Source organism: Rattus norvegicus, chromosome 9 (genome assembly GCF_036323735.1).
Source record: "Rattus norvegicus strain BN/NHsdMcwi chromosome 9, GRCr8, whole genome shotgun sequence".
Lineage (NCBI taxonomy): Eukaryota > Metazoa > Chordata > Mammalia > Rodentia > Muridae > Rattus > Rattus norvegicus.
The window spans coordinates 121,188,132-121,210,002 of NC_086027.1; the positions used below are offsets into that span (position 1 = coordinate 121,188,132).

Genomic DNA, 21,871 nt, shown 5'->3' on the forward strand with positions numbered 1-21,871 from the left:
GCTACTTCTCACCTGGTAGGTCTGAGACAAGCCTGGGAGAAAAGCAGGAAACAGAGGACAAACACTGTGGAGCACAGTTGTTAGCTGGACATCTTCCTCAGTGGAACAGTGGAAAAACAAAACAAAAACCTTGTATGCACACATGGCTATATTACTAAATGTTATGGTTTGCCCTGAAGTTACTGTATTTTGATGCTAATTCCACTGCCCCAAGGACAGCTGCCTAGTCAAGGACTCAGAACTCAGGTGACTTCACCAGAACCACCTCTCCATTGAATCTGTAAAGTACAGGTGAGGGGCAGGTACAGGTAGAAGGAGGCCTGTCATTGGAGGAGAAGGAAGGATGGGCTGGAGAGAAGTTTGAAGGAAAAGGAGGAGAGGAGGAGAGAAAGGAGGAGAGAGAAGGCGAGAGGGGAGAAGCCATGGCAGGTGATGTTAAGATTCTGCTCTGTGTATTTACAGGTTGTTATCAATGTTCTTAAGGGATGGATGGTACCGGGCTTTGTATGTTTAAGAGGGCAATTATATCTTACCAATTGGGTCAAAGATTATTGTGTTGTGTCTTCTTTTATGTGAGGGTTTGAGTGTAGGAAAGCGTGCGGCTGGTATGTGTTTCCACCAAGATATCTAGTGGATATCTTGGGGCACTGAGGTGCCGGACCCAGCAGGGTAAGAGACACCAATACCTTTTTTATTTTTATATTTTTACAACAACAACTAAACATTCTGTTAATAAACAGAACTGATAGAATGAATCTCTGTATGTATGTTGAAAGCGGATTTATTAGAATGTCTCACTAACAGTGGCTGTCTACCAATGGAAAGTTGAAGAATCCAGTGTGGTTCAGTCCATGTGGCTGGATGTCTGTCTGTCTTCAGTATATACCAGAGTTTTAAAGAAGTAGGCTTTTTAATGCCAGAAAAGCAAAGAAAGAAAGGAGAAAAGGCAAGAAAGAACTTGCTAGCCAGAGGTAAGGTAAGTAGACAAAGAGAATGAGCTACCATCTTCAGTATTCTTTATATATGTAGGCTGCCACCAAAAGCTGTGGCCTAGAGTAAAGGTGGATCTTAACAACTCAAAAAATCTAGATTAAAGAAGGGTTTTCACATTTCAAAAGCTATAATTAAGAGAAATCCCCCCACAGTACCTAAACTTTTTCAGTTTTAGTTAATTCCACATGTAGTCACTTTGAATACAAGGAATAGCCATCATGTAAGACAAGACAGAAGAAATGAGAAAGATTTACCCCCTGTGGCAGGCAAGGAGAGGATAGGAAGTCATTTCCAAAGCAATGATTTCCCTCAAGAAAGGAAGCACTGGGATTTCACTGAAGGAGTCTGGCTATGTTCACGTATAGGTTTCCCTATCCCTGTACATGCCACGTTAGCCATCGTTGGACTAACGATGTGAAAATTCAATCTGCAGAGATTCATCCTATCAGGTCTGTTCATCTAGAGAACCTTTACTAAAACAGTTCTGTGTGTGAATGTGTGCTTATCTTCCCACTGAAGAGGATGTGCTGGCTAACAGTAGTATTCCACAAGGTTTGTCTCCCAGGGTTCCAGTACCTACCAGTGAAAACTAGCTGCAGTTTACCTAAGCCCAGTAGGAAGGATTCAACACAAGCCAAATGAGAGTGTTTATTGGGGGCAATTCTCTAGTGGGCTCACTGATCCCAAGGATAGAGTTTACTAGTCCCAGAGAGGTCAGAAAAGTCGATATGGGGGAGTGAGGATAATGAGCAGGGGTGGGGACAAAGAGAGAAAAAGCAAGCAAGGCAATCAGGGAGAGAAAAATGCAGTAGGCAGGGAGGGGGGGTGAGAGGGGAGGTGGAGGGAAGAGAGGGAAGGATGGAAAGGGGAGGGGGAGGGAGAGAGAGGCAGAGAAACAGAAAGACAAAGAGTACAAAATTTCTGGATTATTTAGGAAGAGCTTCTGGGGAAGGGAAAACTCGGCCCCTGCACTGTAAAGTTCAAGGTACAAGGTGGGGTATGCCAGACACGCCCTGTTACAGGTCGGGACTGAGGAGTGCTGGGAGAACCTGGAGGCCCAGACAGCTTTGGTGTGTTAAATATATGAAGGTCCACTGACTGTCGGGTCTGAATCCCAAAAGCCACAAAACAAAACTCTTGTTTCCTCAAATCTCTCTTTAGTTGCTAATATCTTGGACACCCTTCCACTTGTGGGACAGATTAATAACCCCAGTGCTCGTTGAGTACCAGGGGTTATGCAAGTTGTATACCTTGATTCCAGGAAGCGGAAGGGAAAGAGACAAATGAATGTTGTGAGCTGAGAGCAAGTTGAAGTGAGGACCTGGTCAGCACAGGGTCACCGCCCACGAAAGGGAGGAGCAAGCGGCTGGGCAGTGGTAGGTGGTGTGGTGGGTCCTTCCGGGGGCTGGGCGGGGAGACAGATGAGAACGCTGTTGGAGGACAGGCACAAGTGCTAGTGAAATTCAAATCCCTGTAGATCTGGAAAAGGTCTGGCTTCAGGCTTGATGCTTGGGCCGGCAAGTGTGTACCTACACTGTACGTTCAGCCCCGCCTACCCTTACAGAGGTCCTCAATCACTCAAGAGTACTGGCCATTCGGAGTCTTCACTGGACCTTCCAATCAGAAGGGAAAGCGGGCTTTTCCGGGTGCCTAGGTGTAGGATTCGCTTAGTAGTTAAGCAGTCTTAACTGGTCCTGGCTGCTGTGCTCTCTGTCCTGCCGTTGAATTCTCTGAGGCATGTTCAGGCAAGCTCCAAAGTTGCGACATGGTGAGCACAGGGGCGGGGGGGGGGGAGGGCGGGCGGACGGGCAGGGGACTGAGCAGTGGGAGCTGGTGTGGTGGGTCTTTCCCGGGGCTGAGTTGGAATCCGCGGCTACCTGTGAGGTCTTAGCCACTCACTAGACCCAGCGGCAGTTTCTGAATAACTTCCTTGTAGGGCCTGCAACTGTGCAGAGCATTTGGCTTGTGTACGGAAAGATCCTTGGCGTTATCCCAAACTCAGAAGCCTAGTTTCTACAGTTCTGTTCTTAGCATTTAACATTAAGGTGTAAGATCCATTTGGAGTTATTTTGTGGGGGTTGTGGAAGGCATCTCATGTGCTGGGTAGCAATCCAATATCAAGCTGTAAAATAAGAGTAGAATTGATGAGGTAAAGGATTTCCTAAAGGTTAGGAGATAGCAAGGCACACTAAGTAGAATTTAGCTGAGAGAGGACTGCCTGCAAAATACCACACGTGTAAGTAGTAAGCTAACCAGGCCTGTTAGAGATTAGGATGCTATGATACACAAGTTTGTTCACCAGGATTGTCCAGAAATATGGCATCAGATCCCGATTAGCAACCAGCCACTAGGCCCATCTCCATATCAAAGAGCAGGCCTCTAAGAAGCTGATCAGTGGGGCATTACAGGATCACAATCAACAGTAAGGCCTGGTGTGCCACAAAGGTTTAGTTTTCTTCTTGAGAAAAGCATTGTTCGCCACATGGGCAAGATGACTCCTGGTGACTGTAAGACCCTCGCTCTAGTCTCAGGATGGCGCACCCCAGATAACACGAGAGACCAGTCTTGATGTAAAAGCAAGAGGTCGTTTAATAATAACGAAGCTCCGGGCGAAGACGTGTCTCTCAGAAGAGACAGAGGAGTTGACCACGAAACTCAAAAGTCAGAGGGTTATATAGAGAAAGCTAGGGGGTTTTGGTGTGGTTACATACAATTGGCTCATTCAAACATAGCAGTGAGAACAAAGCAGAGAGAGTAAGTGCTAGAAGTCAGGGGCTTAACAGGGGCCTGAGGACACCTAGTTGAGATATGGCCCTGAGTGTGCTAGGGGGAGAAGTCTTCCTGCCAGACATCCCACAAGTCAGTCCCATTAATGCAGGCTGGTTCCTGCATTCCTTTTCCTTATCTTTATGGCTTGCTAGTCCTGCCTGGACAGTGTTTCCTGTGCTTCTTTATCTTTATGGCCTGCTAGTCCTGGCTACAGGGCTTAGCCCTGGGTCTGTGGCCTTTTGGGGTTTATTCTTTTAATTTTGCATCTCCAAACCTAGAATTCGTATAATTCTCCTTTCAGTGACAACCATTAGAAAAGGTAAAACAACAACAAACACTGTTGTATTGAGTGCTGGTCTGATCAAGCTACACTTTCCCTCTTTTTCCTGAGGTCCCCGTGTTTGAGCTCCTTCTGAAACTCAGGGACATGCTTGGCAGAGCCAGTAACCATCTAGGGCCTAGTCCTTGGGAGCTTTCCCTGGAGCCCTGGGTATAGAGATCAAACACCTCCACTAAAACCAGGAATATGCTTGGGGCCAGCGCATTTGGGAGGGGTTGCTTAAGATTCTGAGAATACAAGTCTTGCCACAATATGGGCTATGGGTCCCTAGGCCACTATGGGCTTGGTAAGGAATATTTTTGAAATACACTGAGTTCCTTGTGCAGCACTGTTTGATTAGACTTTTCCTGAGTGTGTCCCATTATATGATGTTTCTGCTAACTTCGTAGTTTAACCTGTCTGCTGACTTCATAGATGTCTCCCGTTTTTTTCCATTTCCCTCATGTAAACTGTAAACAAGGTGACATTCTTCTTAAGCTTACTTAGTTTAAGACCCTCGCACCCCACCCCCCAGCTTTTATACTTTCTACCTTCTCCTTTTCCTATGTTTTTCTTCCTCTGAGACCTTCCACTTAGGACACTGTCACTAATCTACTGTTTTAGGGCACTGGTGTACTTAAACATCCTGGAAATGTTTGCTGTGTAAATGTCCTGTCTAAGTGGCCAGACTTGTAGCCTCCAGTTTATATTTGAATTGTTCAAAACTTAACCTGGAACCTGAACCTAAGATAAACCTAAGGGTGACAGCATACATGGAATGTAAAATCTACCTAGGCTAGATTCTCTTTTAGCATTTTAGACCCAGCTAACTGGATCTCTGCTGGTCTTTGCTACTTTGTGGTTTCTTTTTCCCCACTTTTAACCCCCCTCCTCAGCTCCCCTCCCCCCACCCTCATTTCACCCACTAACACCAGATAGGAGAGAAACAAGGATGGAGGAGAAAAAGATCCTTGAATCTAGTTCCTTGTACTTGACCCACAAGCTTGAGTCGAACAGTCTCTGCTGGGGGGAGTGAAGATGCAAAGCCAAGAGTTAGATTTGGGGGGACTGCTGGTTAATACAGCTGTCTCGAGTTTGTTTTTCCTAATTTTTATGCCCCACAGTGCCATTGAAAGCAAAGCCACAAGTTAACAAACAATTCTCCAAAATATGCACAGCATATCAGTTCTTATCCAGAGGCACCTCCCTGTTCCTTCCACCAAGGTCTTTTCTGAGGTATCTTGAAATCTCAAAGGAAACTCCTTTGAGTGACTTGGTGTAATGGAGGCAGCTGTTGGCTGTGAGGTGCTGAGAAGAAGGCAGAATCAGAGAATCGTGAGTGTTCTGCACAGCACTCACTCCCAGGCAGTACTTAGTTTACTTTCCTTTATAAAACTTTACAGAATGAAATTGTATGCCTATCTGGTTGATTAACCACATGTACTTTCACAAGAAGTCAGCATTAGATGCTTCCTTTGTCCTCAAATGTCTTTTTGTTTTAAGGTATGTCACTGAGGCTAGGGTACATATTACGTGAACACCCCACCCCACCTCACCCCGGGGCTGCAGTTGTGGCAGCCTGCCACATGCAAGGATTTTTTTTTCTTCACTAAATGTTTGTGTCATCTTTGGCTGTCGAGAGATGTTTAAATTCATGCTGGCATAAGAATATATGCTCAATGCTTCTTTAGATATTTAGACTGTTTTGTGTAACAAATATCAGTTTATTACCCCTAGGATGGCGAGCCTCCTCGAGACAGAATAAGTAGTAAACAACACAACACTTAGCATTCAATATTGAGCGACAAAGATTCCAGCTCTGAGTCCCACACCAATGGAGTGCTAGACAGCATCTTAGAACCTTCAACTGTAAAACTGACTAAATAGCACATACCATTGGGGATTACTGTAAAACTAGGGGTGAAATGTGTAAGACTGTGCAGGCCCTGTCACCTAATGGACACCAAATAAACATTAGTTACTATTTCTGTCACTGGTGTTTGTGTTATTAGAGAGCCTATGCAGGATAGGGGACAACAGTAAGTGTGCACTGGTAAACACAATCCCCCCCCCCTCCACACACACATCATTAGGAATGATGAGAGATTGAGACTAAGACAACTCTAGCAGTTAACATTTTGGATTGTTTCAATGACACCCTTTTCACTTGGTCTTACTACCTCTGAACATTGCTAATATCCAACCCACCTTTTTATCTGTTTTTAAAAACAAAAATACATAAAATGGACTATTAAGGCAAGCTGACAACAGCTTTTTCTTTTTTTTAATATTTATTTTTAGTATGTGTGGGAGTGTGAGGGCACCCTCAGAGACTAGAAGCGTCTGGTCCCCTGGAGCTGGAGGTAGAAGCAGCTGTGGACTTTCCAATGTGGATGCCTGGAACCAGGCCTTGGTCTTCTTCAATGGTAGTCTGTGCTCTTAACCACTGAGCCTTCTCCCCAGCCCCCAAAACTGCTTCTCTTGAAGAAGGGAACACATGTTTTAAAATTGTATCACATTACCTAGTAAGGACTATCACAAACAACAGATGCTGTTTAAAAAAAAAAATACAGGTTGTGATTTAGCCATTAAAACGTAGAAGACAGGCACAGTGTCCCTCTAGCTGACCTCAGCCTCTGTCAGATTTGTATCTCATATAGTAATAGAGCCTCAGGTGGGAGGTTCTCAAAGATTGGACACGATATTTATTACCCACCAAGTTTGCAGAGCAAATACATGTTATCTCAAACTATTGTATAGTTTTCTAGCCTGCAACTTTCCCTAAATGATTTTTACTATTTGTTCTAAAAAACAATAAAGCTCAACAACAAGAGAAACCCCAGCATGCTGTTTCCTGACATTTTCTGTATTTCATTTCCCCTAGAAAGAGCAGGGCCCAAAGCTTCTGAATCATGGTGGGCTGTACTTAAGGACAATAGTGCATTAACACACTTTTCTCCCATTTAATTTATTTTAATCATTTTATTCCAGCAAAGCTTCAGAGGGCAGAGGGGAAATTCCATTCCCCCCTATCATATTCTGCCCTGCCTTGCTGCACATCAGCTCAGTGGCTTACCAAGGGCAAAGTTTTAATGCAGGTTTGTTTTTGTTTTTGTTTTTTTTTTCTTTAAGATCGGGGTACAGTGTTTCTAAACAGAAAGAACTGTTCTAAGTCCATTAGTAGACACCAAATAGCTTTGAGAATAGGTCTTTCTGGAAACACCTTCAATAATGTCAGCTTAGGGTGCTAACAGAGGCCACTTGAGAAATCATTTTAAACCAAAACTAGGAAATCCACTTAAGAAAGGGTTAATAAATCAGGATAAGGACGAGACGTTAGAACTGTTGATAGTCACTGTACACTGACTTTAAACATCAATTATGAAAGTGGTAATTGTTCAAATTCTGAAGGTTATGATAGGATCAATGAAAAAACATCTTTCTTAGTGAATCATAAGGGAGAAGCTTATGATTTGACTCATTTCCCAGTCAATGGAAGCCTGTGGTTTGAACTTGTTTTCTAGTTGGTATGGTCACAGCCTTCAATGGGTCAGAACCAAAAGCCATGTACTTTGGAATGCTTGTACGAGGCTCAACATTGACAGTTGAAATTATAAAAATATGTATAGTGAATAGTCACATGAAAAGTTAATACGAAACTGGAAACGGAAGTAGAAAAATTAATATTACTGAATGAATACAGTATTACATGTCCTTTTGATACCGTGTAGCTAAATCAATAAATATATTTATTAATATTTTTGAGTTAAATATTGCAAAATAAAATAACTTTAAAATATTTATTGACTCGTGTGGGTGCATGTACCTACTTGCACACATGTGAGTGCCACAGTGCACATGTAGAGACAAGAGGACAACGTTCAGAAGTTAGTTCTCTCCTTCCTTTATATCTATTCTGGGGCTAAAACTCAGATCATCAACCCACTGAGACATCTCACTGGCCCTAAATAAATTCTTTAAATCTCTATTTACATCCCTTAAAGTTTCTATACTCAAGTTGACAAGAAAACAAAACAAAAGATACTACTATCTTAGTTCACTTTCTGGCCAAAGCCTGGTCAATTTTTTTTTAAAAGAAAATAGGTTTGTTGGGCTCTTGACTGTGGAGACTGGGGGTTTAAAGAACACAGCAACAGTGTCTGATTAGGGCCTTCTTGCTGCATCATAACATGATGAGGGCATCACTAGTGAGACAGGGCAGATGTGATAATGAGGTTTCTCTACTTGTCCTTATACAGCCACTGTGCCATCATGGGGATTCTATTCGTGGTCGTATCTAAACTCAAGTTAATGAAGACACTGAGCAAAAGTTCTGCTTCTTAACACACAGCAAAAAATATTTTATTGCTTTGAAAAGAAGAAATCTTGCTTCATCAAACCACAAATAGGCTGGCCCATGACAAACAGAAGAAGTGGATCCCACCTTGCCCCCTGTGTCTTCCTTTGAAAAGTACTATTGTGCCTGTGAGTAATGGGCACTTGGTGTGCACAGAATGGGGGAGATCAGTCAGGTTTATCGTAGATGGTGTTTAATGTACTTCCTGTAGGTGGCCTCCCAACAGATATCTTCAGAGAGAAGTTAAAAAGCAGAGAGCAATGGAGGTTATTATTCTGGATTCTGCCTCCTTTTTCTCTCTGGACAACTCTTGTCATAGAGCAGGCTATGGAAGAGACAAGACGGGAAGGCTCTTGGTGATCACTGTTTGACTCTGTGCCATCTCCCTCACACTGACCCTGTCTAACCACACATGGCCCAGACTCGTCTGTATTAATGACTCTCCCCTTAGATTCTGATTATCACCTCGACAATTTCCATATGGTGTCGTCACAGTCAGCATACAGTCAGTTCTCTGTATACTTGGGATTTGTATTCCAGGTCACCTCATCAATATTACATCTAGGAAGGGCCATGTCTCCTATGTAAAATTGTATAGTAATAGCATAAGACCCAGACACCCCCTCCTTACACCATAAATCAATTTAGATATTTTACAATATTCAATACAATGTTGCTTCTAAGAAAACATCTTGAATTATTAGAAAATTGTGACAGGCAGATAGACTCTGCATGTTTGGTACAGAAATAACATCTTTTAAATAGTCTCTTCTTCCTTCTCTACTCTCCTTTCATTTTGTCTCATTTATATCCTTCTATATCTACCTTTCCTTTCCATTTCTTTATTCCCCATGAGGACAGTGATGTATTAAGATAGAATCTCATATGTAGCTCAGGGTAGTCTTGAATTGAAAATCCTCTTACATCTACCTCTTGAAGGCTGAGTTATAGGTGTGTATGTCGTGCCTAAGTTTTTCAAGCAGAAATCCATGTATGTGGAACACTGAGCTACAAATTAACTGTCTAATCTCTGGGAAATTGCTAAGGAGACGACAATATTGAGGAATATACTAAGAGAATACAGCCGTGCCTCCACTTCTGTTAGCTCCTGGAAGCAGATTACTGTACGGATATAGAATAATCCTAGGCATTGGTTCTAAAGCAGTCTATTTCACTTGAGACAATAAGAAGCACCAAAATGACCAAGAGGGACTAGAGCTTAAAGCCTCCTAAAGGCCCTCTCAAGCCAGACAAGGACACCAGGAGATGCTCTAACAGATTCAATGATTCTTGGCCAGAGAGGAAAAGCTGTAAGAGAGGGTTCCAAGGTGCTTCCTTCTGTCTTCTCACAGTGTTTATTTTATTTAAACACTAGTATTTATTTAAACGCAGACACATATTTGACAGGGTAGAGATGAGTATCTTTATGATTCACATGGCAGTCTTTCCAGACCAACCTCCATGTCCACCTCCTTGCCATTCAACAGAGCATCAGAACATGGGATCTGCTGCTGACACTTTGAAGCAGTTCCAGAGAGATCCCTGTTATGTGACTATTAGTTTTCAAAATGTTTAATTCCAAGATACTCAGAAGTTGAAAGGTTCATAGGAAGAATACACAAGTGCCTTTGGCTCTGTTAGTGATGGGTAGGGAAAGAAAAGTCCTACATGTTTCCCTTAAAGCTTTCCCTCCTGTGTTCTTTTACATCATGCGAAGCATGAACTGTGATTGGTCTCTCAAATCTTGCAACGCTTCTCTTTGGTAATGTTGTCTGATGAACAGGTAATGAATTCTGGTTCTTGATGTGCATGCAGAGATCATTTCCTAGTAATTCAATGTGTTTTCTTAGAATCAACCTTTCATCGAGTATTGTAAAACATCTAAGCTGATATACAGTGTAAGGAATATGTGTCTGTGTTCTGTGCTATTTCTACAAAATTTTACATGCATTGAGCATAGATTAAGTCAACTATGTTGTTGTGGCTGCTCAGTATTGCTTCTTGACCATCTAACTCATAGGAAGCACATTATACTGTCATTTCATGAAATTTGCACTAGCAAACATTACATTAAAAAGTGTCATTTCTCAGGGCTGGAGAGATGGCTCGGTAGTTAAGAGCACTTACTGGTCTTCCAGAGGTTCTGAGTTCAAATCCCAGCAACCACATGGTGGCTCACAACCATGTGTAGTGAGATCTGATGCCCTCTTCTGGTGTGTCTGAAGATAGGTATTGTGTACTTAGATACATGACAGGAATCTTTTTTTTTTTTTTAAAGTGTCATTTCTCTGGAGTATGCTCAGCAATTAATTTTGTATCAGCAAATAGGAGAGCAGCTTTCAGATGCACACATTCACAGTTAACAGTCTGCTTTTGAAAACTGCTTGAAGTGTGATGCATATTCTCCCATCTAGTCATCTTGATCTACTATAAATTTGTTCATTATCAGAAAATTAAATTTAAGTACATTAACTAAATTATGGATATAGTGATATTGGGAAATTGTATTAAGAATAAAAATACAAAACCCTTCCTAGATTGGGAGAAGAATTTTTGTCTCCCCTCCTTAAGAAGGTAGGTGAAATTTATTTGAGATGAGAAAGGGCTCTATGGCCTATTTGAAGAAGAGGGTGTGTTAACTAGATGCTTTAATTAGCACCTAAACTACAGATCAGAATATTCCCTTTAGTGTAGGAGGACAGTCATGTAAAATGCATGTAGTTGAGCAATTTTGCACATCCTGTCCTTGCAATCTGTCCCCCTTCTGATCACATTGGGAATAGGCTACTGAAGTGTGCTTCAAAGATTCACTCACCCAGAAAAAATTTTTCTTTTAAAACTAAAAATCATGAAAACATTTTTAAATTTAATCTTTACTTTCAATCTTTTATTTTTAATGTATTTATATAGAATATATAACAATTATTTATGAAAACTGTCATAAATGTTTCTAATAAAATAAGCATCACACACGAACATTTATTTAAAGGAAATTCTCTGTACACAGTGTAGCACCTTTCTCAGACTTTTATCAACTCATTATATGAGATTGGTTCAGTAGAAGCCACCAGGGGGCACCCTCAGCACTGTCTTCCAGTTGTGTCCTACTTATGGTGTCCTGGACACTAGGTGACGCTAGAAAATTGATGTCTCTAGGTATGCTGCACCCTATTAGACTAGTTCAACAGGGAAAAACATAAACTTTAACAAAGGTAATGACAGTGCGGATGAGTCGTTCAGTGCTGTGGAAGAAAAATAGAAATAGAGATCCTGGTAGAGACAAGAGACTGTGATTCTCATGACCACTACCTACCAACAGTCCCTTCTCCACATCCACAATCTGTAACTCCCCTATACCTATGTGCAGAGTGACGCCATGACATGTCACTGATACACCGGCTGCTGGTCTATGTCTTATGTATGAAAATCTCCTTCAGTCATGAGGAAGAGTTTCCTTTAAAATATCATCCTCAGAAGCAACAGAAATAACTAAGTCCCACAACTCCTGTCGTCAATAACATGCCTGTTCTCCACTGCCAGCCACCATGGCCCTTCCTCCTTCCTGCCTGCGCCTGTGTGATATCAGAAGAATCAAATGCATAAGTCTTTTCTCAGAAGATGCGATTAAAGGTTGTAGTTGAAAGAATAAGAGAAAAAGAATAGGCTAGAGAAGCATCTACCACAAGTCCAGCACAGCAGTATGGGGGCTTTATTTTCTCTAGAATCTTGATTAAATGTCAACTCTGCATTCTAAAGGATAGGGACAAAGGAATAGACTTGTGGGCATTTGAGCAAACTATTTAATTAAGAAAGTATTTCTAGTCTTGAAGTCATGCTTCCCAGAAACATTCATTCTGCATATTCTTCACACCGTGCCTCCCTCCACCTCCCCTACCTAGACAGTGGCTAATGATCACATACACAGTTTGAAGCTGTGCAGTTTCTTTCTACCTGTGACAGTCTGAATGAAAATGGCCCTCATAGGCTCTTAAGGAATGGCACTATTAGGAGGTGTGGCCTTTTTGGAGGAAGTTTGTCACTGTTGGGTGGGCTTTGAGATTTCAGATGCTCAAGCCAGGCCTAGTTGCTCCCTTTCTTTTCTCTTCTTGATGTCTGCAAATCCAGATGTAGAAGTCTCAGGTACCTCTCAGGCACCATGCCTGCCTACATGCCACTGTGCTTCCCACCATGATGATAATGGACTAAACCTGTGAACTGTAAGCCAGCCCTAACTAAATGTATTCTTTTATAAGAGTTGCTATGGCCATGGTGTCTCTTCACAACAGGAGAAACCCCAACTAAGACACTACCCATTTGATTTGGGGGACCTTCTTTATTAGTTTTTCCTGGGATCCCAACTGAGGGCTTAGGAAATTTCTGAGGGCAGGTGGACCTCTTACCTTTTCCTGTATTTTATTTTTTGAGACAGAGTATCACTACGTACCTCAGCCTAGCCTCAAGCTTGCAGTCCTCCTGCCTCAGCCTCTTGATTGCTGTTATTGTAGGCATGTAGCATCGAACCAGAATAGACTCACAGACTCCACTCTGGAAACTTCAGTGTTTCTGAACAATGAGGAAATGGGTTGAGGTAGGGTAGATAGACCAGTCCTTGTTTGTATGGGTTTCCAATATTTAATGTCTCAGCTCAATGTCTCAGCTCATAGATGTTAGTGGTAGGAAACTGAGACATAGCCAGTGCGGACACTCTGACAGACATGAGAACTGACAGCTTGATAGAGTTAGTGGTAGCTGTCTGACTGCCAGTCCCACCATTAGCCAGACCTCACATTGGAGCTATGCAGGAGCCAACAACCCCAGAATTCCTGGTAACTTCCAAGCTGTCCTTGTGATAACACCCAGCTCATGATGGGCAGTTCAGGTCACATGGTAACTTGGTGTCCCATTGCCAAATGTTCAGTTTCTACTAAGGCCTAATAGCAGGCCTAGAGCTGTCTTTCAAAGGGAAAACTGTTGTCTGCGGATGATGGTATAGCTTTGCTCCAAAATACCAAAGGTATCTTCTGTGATCCATCTACAGAGGCCAGCCAGAGGTTCCAAACGGCAACTCTATCTACCACAAAAACCTCGAGTACCATAGGGTTTGCTGGATCATATGGTCCAAGTAGTAGGGCAGCCTGCACAGCAGCCTGGACCTGTTGAAGAGTCTTCTATTCCAGGCCCCACAAAAGGCCAGTGGCTTTCCTAGTCACTTGGTAAATGTGCCTGAGTAACACACCCAAGTGAGGAATGTGCTGTGTCCAGAATCTAAATAGACCCACTAAATGTGCTTCTCCTCCTATTGATGCCAGACAATGCAGTCCTCTACTACATATGTGTGGCTGGAACCATGGGTCCCTCTTTGTGTACACTTTGGTTGGTGGTTTAGTGCCTGAGAACTCTGAGGTCTGTTTTGTCAATATTGTTGTCCTTCCTATGGGGTTACAAACCCCTTCAGCTCCTTCTGTTGGGTTCCCCATGCTCAGTCCAATGGTTAGCTGCAGGCATCCTCATATGTATCAGTAGGGCTTTAGCAGAGCCTCTCAGAGACATCCACATCAGGCTCTTGTCAGCAAGCACTTCTTGGCAACAACAATAGTGACTGGGTTTGGTGTCTTCATATGGGATGGATCCCCAGGTGGGGCAGTCTCTGGATGACCTTTCCTTTAGTCCCTGCTCTACTCTTTGTCCCTGTATTTCCTCCTGTGAGTATTTTGTTCCCCTTTTTAAGAAGGACTGAAGCATCCACATTTTGGTCTTCCTTCTTCTTGAACTTCATATGGTCTGTGAGTATGAATGCCAATTTCTAAGTATATCTATCCCAATCATACATTCTCCAACTGGGGATATGACCACAGGATGTGTTCAGGCACCTACTGGACCTACTGTGAGTCGGGCATCAGTCAAAACTCCATTCAACCCCTGTCCTCCATAAGCCCCTACTTTAACTGGAGGGCCACAGCATTTCTTGGGATCTGTTGGGATGAGAACCAGTATCCGATAGACCTCGGAAAGCCTGATTATTTCCTTTCCCAGGTGTACAGTTATCCTTGTAAAAGGCTACAGGTCTCTCTGGGGAAGAACTGGAAAGAGGCTTATAGCAAAATTTTTAGGTGTCTTATCAAGATCCTTCCTCTGGGGAACCCGGCCACCCCTTCATTCAAGGGGTTCTGGGTCTGCAAACTGACTCAAGTCTGGAAATTGATTCATTGGCCAAGATTGCCTTTTGCCAGGATCCAATGTAGCCTCTCTTTCATTTGTTTGAGAATTTGTCTGCTTATAGAGATAAAACAGATATGTAGTAGTCTTTTTATCTATTTTAGGCCTGACAACACCATGACTGATTAGCCAGTACCAAAGGTCCGAACGAGTCATGCCATTATAAATTTCACCTCTCCTGTGCTGATCACTACAGGCTATGTCATTATAAACGTTGTTTGTCTACTCTGTCTGTTATAATAACTATGATCTCCTTGTCTCTGTTGATTTAATGCTGCCACCTCTCCCTTGGTACATTAGGGCCAGGTGGCAGCATTGAATTTTTTTTTTTTTCTTTTTTGGAGCTGGGGACCGAACCCAGGAGCGCTCTACCAGTAAGCCAAATCCCCAACCCCAGCAGCATTGAATTTAATTCATCTAATTGAGCAACATCTCCAACCCTAAGGTCTGGCACACAGAAAAGGGCAAGAACAACACTTTTCAAATGTGTGGTGCCCCTCTCACCAGTTTGCGACTCTTAGGATTCGTGAAGGGCATATCTTGTGGGCCTTCCCATTGTGGACGATTTGGTTTTACCCAACCTATCTACTCTAGCATTGCGATTTCCCTGAGCCTTGTGACTTCATCTGGGTTCAGGTAAACTGCAGCTACTTCTCACCTGGTAGGTCTGAGACAAGCCTGGGAGAAAAGCAGGAAACAGAGGACAAACACTGTGGAGCACAGTTGTTAGCTGGGACATCTTCCTCAGTGGAAAGGTGGAAAAACAAAACAAAAACCTTGTATGCACACATGGCTATATTACTAAATGTTATGGTTTGCCCTGAAGTTACTGTATTTTGATGCTAATTCCACTGCCCCAAGGACAGCTGCCTAGTCAAGGACTCAGAACTCAGGTGACTTCACCAGAACCACCTCTCCATTGAATCTGTAAAGTACAGGTGAGGGGCAGGTACAGGTAGAAGGAGGCCTGTCATTGGAGGAGAAGGAAGGATGGGCTGGAGAGAAGTTTGAAGGAAAAGGAGGAGAGGAGGAGAGAAAGGAGGAGAGAGAAGGCGAGAGGGAAGAAAAGCCATGGCAGGTGATGTTAAGATTCTGCTCTGTGTATTTACAGGTTGTTATCAATGTTCTTAAGGGATGGATGGTACCGGGCTTTGTATGTTTAAGAGGGCAATTATATCTTACCAATTGGGTCAAAGATTATTGTGTTGTGTCTTCTTTTATGTGAGGGTTTGAGTGTAGGAAAGCGTGCGGCTGGTATGTGTTTCCACCAAGATATCTAGTGGATATCTTGGGGCACTGAGGTGCCGGACCCAGCAGGGTAAGAGACACCAATACCTTTTTTATTTTTATATTTTTACAACAACAACTAAATATTCTATTAATGAACAGAACTGATAGAATGAATCTCTGTATGTATGTTGAAAGCGGATTTATTAGAATGTCTCACTAACAGTGGCTGTCTACCAATGGAAAGTTGAAGAATCCAGTGTGGTTCAGTCCATGTGGCTGGATGTCTGTCTGTCTTCAGTATATACCAGAGTTTCAAAGCAGTAGGCTTTTTAATGCCAGAAAAAGGATAGAAAGAAAGAAAGAAAGAAAGAAAGGAGAAAAGGCAAGAAAGAACTTGCTAGCCAGAGGTAAGGTAAGTAGACAAAGAGAATGAGCTACCATCTTCAGTATTCTTTATATATGTAGGCTGCCACCAAAAGCTGTGGCCTAGAGTAAAGGTGGATCTTAACAATTCAAAAAATCTAGATTAAAGAAGGGTTTTCACATTTCAAAAGCTATAATTAAGAGAAATCCCCCCACAGTACCTAAACTTTTTCAGTTTTAGTTAATTCCACATGTAGTCAGTTTGAATACAAGGAATAGCCATCATGTAAGACAAGACAGAAGAAATGAGAAAGATTTACCCCCTGTGGTAGGCAAGGAGAGGATAGGAGACATTTCCAAACAATGATTTCCCTCAAGAAAGGAAGCACTGGGATTTCACTGAATGAGTCTGGCTATGTTCACGTATAGGTTTCCCTACCCCTATACATGCCATGTTAGCCATCGTTGGACTAACGATGTGAAAATTCAATCTGCAGAGATTCATCCCATCAGGTCTGTTCATCTAGAGAACCTTTACTAAAACAGTTCTGTGCGTGAATGTGTGCTTATCTTCCCACTGAAGTGGATGTGCTAGCTAAGAGTAGTGTTCCACAAGGTGTGTCTCCCAGGGTTCCAGTGAAAACTAGCTGCAGTTTACCTAAGCCCAGCAGGAAGGATTCAACACAAGCCAAATGAGAGTGTTTATTGGGGGCAATTCTCTAGTGGGCTCACTGATCCCAAGGATAGAGTTCACTAGTCCCAGAGAGGTCAGAAAATTCGATATGGGGGAGTGAGGATAATGAGCAGGGGTGGGGACAATATGGGCTATGGGTCCCTAGGCCACCATGGGCTTGGTAAGGAATATTTTTGAAATACACTGAGTTCCTTGTGCAGCACTGTTTGATTAGACTTTTCCTGAGTGTGTCCCATTATATGATGTTTCTGCTAACTTCGTAGTTTAACCTTTCTGCTGACTTCATAGATGTCTCCCGTTTTTTTCCATTTCCCTCATGTAAACTGTAAACAAGGTGACATTGTTCTTAAGCTTACTTAGTTTAAGACCCTCGCCCCCCACCCCCCAGCTTTTATACTTTCTACCTTCTCCTTTTCCTATGTTTTTCTTCCTCTGAGACCTTCCACTTAGGACACTGTCACTAATCTACTGTTTTAGGGCACTGGTGTACTTAAACATCCTGGAAATGTTTGCTGTGTAAATGTCCTATCTAAGTGGCCAGACTTGTAGCCTCCAGTTTATATTTGAATTGTTCAAAACTTAACCTGGAACCTGAACCTAAGATAAACCTAAGGGTGACCGCATACATAGAATGTAAAATCTACCTAGGCTAGATTCTCTTTTAGCATTTTAGACCCAGCTAACTGGATCTCTGCTGGTCTTTGCTACTTTGTGGTTTCTTTTTCCCCACTTTTAATCCCCCTCCTCAGCTCCCCTCCCCCCACCCTCGTTTCACCCCCTAACACCAGATAGGAGACAAACAAAGATGGAGGAGAAAAAGATCCTTGAATCTAGTTCCTTGTACTCGACCCAGCAGCCTGAGTCGAACAGTCTCTGCTGGGGGGAGTGAAGATGCAAAGCCAAGAGTTAGATTTGGGGGGACTGCTGGTTAATACAGCTGTCTCGAGTTTGTTTTTCCTAAGTTTTATGCCCCACAGTGCCATAGAAAGCAAAGCCACAAGTTCACAAACAATTCTCCAAAATATGCACAGAATATCAGTTCTTATCCAGAGGCATCTCCCTGTTCCTTCCACCAAGGTTGATAGAACTTTCAGTCCCTCCAATCATTCCATGCCTCAGCAGGCTGATAAATTTGCCTACAGCCCCTGACCCACTTTGACTGCCTGGGTACATACAAAGAATAGGGTCAGTTGTAAGGCACAAACAAAGTAGCCAAGTGTGGGGAGCCGACTTGCCTGAGACCCCAACATTGAGTTAATTAGGACAGACAAAGAACATAGGAAAGCTCACCTAAAGGACAAGCTCAGTGGAAAAACCTAAGGTTCTAGCTAAAGTGTGGATACCAATCTGGGGGTTAGCATTGCTCAGTAACAAGGCTTGCCAGGAGCACTGACACAAATCTGGTGTTCCAACAGGTTTGCCAAGTGGAGGCTCCTGACCTTTTGTTGGGAGCTAGCTCCATACAGACCTTTGCAAAAGAACCAGCTTCCTATAGACTCCTACAGACCCAGGGCTGTGACATTTTGCTGAGAGCCAATTCCCTCCAGACCCACAGATTGTGACCTTCTCCTAGGGCCCAACTTCCTACAGACCTAGGCCAACATCCCGCAGGAGTGAGCCAACTACCCTGTTGCAGGATGGGACAGCCAAGGAAGAAAAATGTGTAAACAAAGTTCCCAAGGTCACTGTATTGGGTTTATCAAGATGACCAACATACCAGGAACACATTACTCTGTCCCATCCAACAGGACAGTCAATGAGGGTCCAAGGGCTACCAAGAAGAGAATGGGGGACAAGAGATTTGAAGAAGGACGCTAATACTGGGGTCTGATCAAGGGGACAATTTTATTTTTGCAAGCTCTGGTCATATACTATAGCAAGACTGGGGGAGGAGGAAATCTTCAGGGGGCTGTGAGACCTAGATGTATTAGCCTATGAAGAAGTTGGCTCACACCTGCGGGATGTTGGCCTAGGTCTGTAGGAAGCTGACTTCCCCCTAAAGGTCAGGAGCCTCCATTTGGCAAGGCGGTTTCTAAGCAAAGCTGACCACCAGATTTGTATCAGCCTTTCTGTAAGCTTTCCTAGAACACTGTTTTTTTTTTTCCATTTTTTTGAGCTTGTCCATTAGATTGACTTTCATATGCCCTTTGTCTGTCCTAATTAGCTCAATGTTGGGGTCTCAGGCAAGTTGGCTCCCTCATTCCTCAGCTGTATTTTTTTTTTTTTTTGAACATACTTTCTTGTCCTAGCCCAGTGGCAAATATACTTGCCATTTTCCTAGAAATGGTACCAAGAGCTCTCCACACCTGGTGGAGTGGAAGATCTAATAAAATACAAATTTACCATACTAGGGCTCTGTGTGCCCCTAGGGTGGGGTGGAAGGGCAGAGCTGGGAAGGCTTGTGATGCGTCATGCAATCTCTAATCCTCCAATAGAGGGGCTGCTACCATTCTCTGTGGAGCATAGCAATCAGGAGGAGCACCAGTGGGAGGTAGCTTGCAGGTTCTTTCCATATTCTCTGATGTAGTTCATCAGAGAGCTGTGAGGGAGATTTTGCAGCCACCAGGAACAACAGGTTGGCTCAGCTATTGAAAGACCCCCAGACTTGGGGAGACTCTCGCTCCAGTCACGGGTTGAGGTACCCCCAGGAAACACGAGAAGCCGGTCTTGATGTAATCAACAAGAGGCAGTTTTATTTACGAGATCTCGGGCTGACATGTATCTCACACAGGAGATTGAGTCAAGCCCCGAGCCTCTCTAGGCAGGAGCTTATATAGGGAAAACCAGGGGTTTCGTGTGAATACACATAATTGGCTAATACAAAGGGTGCACAGTTACTTTTGGCACGGAGTTACATCAACAAAGCATACGTGTAATCTAGCATCTCAGCAATGTGGGCAGGGCAACTCATCTCACTGCAGCAGGGGGATGACCCATCCTCAGGGAGTGAAGGAAGGCGAGGGGGTGGCTCCAGATGGCCAGTGTCCTTGGGAGTTGATAGTCGGGCCAGTCAGCCCTATCTCAAATTCTCTCAGGCATGTCTGGACTTTGTTCATGACTAACTTTTAGAAATTTTAACCCTTCACTATCAGAGTCCAATCTGACTGGACTGATGTGGACTTTGAACCAGACTGTGGTGCTGTTGGTACATGTGGTGTCCTGGGCAGAGGGCCTTGTCCTCTGAGCCTCTCTGAGTGTGGGTTCCCTGGGGAGGAGGCTCTGCATCTGGTTATAAGGTGTGTTGATTATAATATCACTGCCCAGTGTGCACACAAGCATTGCTCTTGGTGTGCAGAAGACAGATTTCAAAACTGAAAATCCGGTTTCTAGAAGTTCTGAAGATTGTATTGCAAATTTATTTTGTGTGATAAATTTTACAAATAGTTTAGAAACTGGTAGGGATGAGGTTATGAGAATCATCCTTTGGCAATACTTGGTTAAAATCCTTTTACCTTTCCACTATCAGCAGTCACAGTGAATGGAATGATTCAGGGAAATTCAGTTCCAGAGTCCAAAAGGAGTTTCTGAGATGCAGAGGTTTCTCAGGTGTGCAGGGTGGGGTGTAGGTGGGTAGGGCAGATTCTACATCATTACTAAAATCCACATGGCATCATGTGGAAGCAGACATTAAGTTATTCTTCAACTTTCGTTTGTGTGTGGGTTCAGGGGGGCTGGGTTTGTGTGAGATCACACGGGGGCATTGGGAGCTGCAGAGCCATAACCCTCCTTTCTTACCACCTTCACACAGAGAGCTCTAGAGCGTGGGGTCAGTAGTGGCAGGTGGGTCAGAAATATAGCAGTTTAGTGGTCAGTTTGAGTTATTCTTGTGGGAGTTGGGAAGTCTGTGGTTTTTTTTCGATTTGAATACACATGCAATCATAGGTAATATTGGTCAAGTTCACATTTTTCCTGGCTGAGTTTCCTTAGGTCTTTTGATTAAAACTTGACTATAATTTGGGGCTTATGTTCTTGCCTTTTTTTCTCTACATCTCATTTTTTCACAAATGTGCTAAAACTTTTGATCATTGTAGCTCTTTGATAAGTACAGATGGAATCTCCATTGTGCCAAAATGTGTACTATTTCTTCATAATCCTGTTGATGATTCTGACGTTTTTTCACATGGCAAATAGCTTTGAAATCAGCTGTCCTGTTATATATTATTAGCCGTTTTCTTTAAATTGTCTTGAACTTTTGCTGCAAATTGAACATACCCAACATTCCTTTTTTAACATCACTATAATGGTGTTGTTTACAGTTATATAAGTTGGTAAAAGATATTCTACGTAATAATTCATTTAGCAATCTATATAGTACGTGTGTGAAACTGAAACTGATGTGAAATAACGTCCAAAGCCATAGAAACAGGAGTTTAGTGTAGACTTTAGTGACACAGAATACATCCTTATTGTCACGTAGACAAGATCTTTGTAAGTATGACTTAATGGAGAAAACAAAAAGAGTGAAAATAAAGCATGGTATAGAACTGGGCAATGAATCTGGATGTGACATAGGCTTGTGTCTTAGCAGTAAACTCTGATAGCAGTAGGTTGGGATTTTCCATTGATACCTACTAAAACTAGTTAATACTGTGTTTCTATAGTTGATATAAAATTGTGCATGTTTAACATGTGTATTCTGATACATGTGTACGTAATACCTACACCCAAGCAATCCCCATCCTATGGAGTGTTGTATAGGAATCGAGGCTCGTGCCCAGACAGACCACACCTGGCCAGTACAGTTCCATGTGAGAGACTTTCATTGGTGCTGGGGATGGGGGATGCACAAAGGAGGGGAGGAGACAAAGGAGGAAAAGAGAAAGAAGGGGCGACGGTCAGGAGGGGTTGGCTTTTTATTTGGGTAGGGACATAACCTCTTGCAGGTGAGGGTGGGAGATGGACTAGGAGGACACTGGAAATGACAACAGAT

At 43.0% G+C, this 21,871-nt stretch overlaps 1 protein-coding gene across 3 annotated transcripts in view; it reads left to right on the top strand.

The window, feature by feature from the left end:
• Positions 1–21,871, top strand: part of LOC103693502 (zinc finger protein 431-like) — a 48,321-nt gene that overhangs the window by 12,109 nt on the left and 14,341 nt on the right. The window contains exon 1 of one of the 3 annotated variants that reach the window (XM_039084923.2): positions 1,888–2,761. The exons of 1 other annotated variant lie outside the window; for it this stretch is intronic. In XM_039084923.2, coding sequence (XP_038940851.1) covers positions 2,759–2,761 — 3 coding nt within the window. In that variant the 5' untranslated portion in view covers positions 1,888–2,758. Of the gene's footprint in view, positions 1–1,887; positions 2,762–21,871 lie in introns of those variants that run through there. One more of the 3 variants, XM_039084917.2, reaches the window with a different exon arrangement.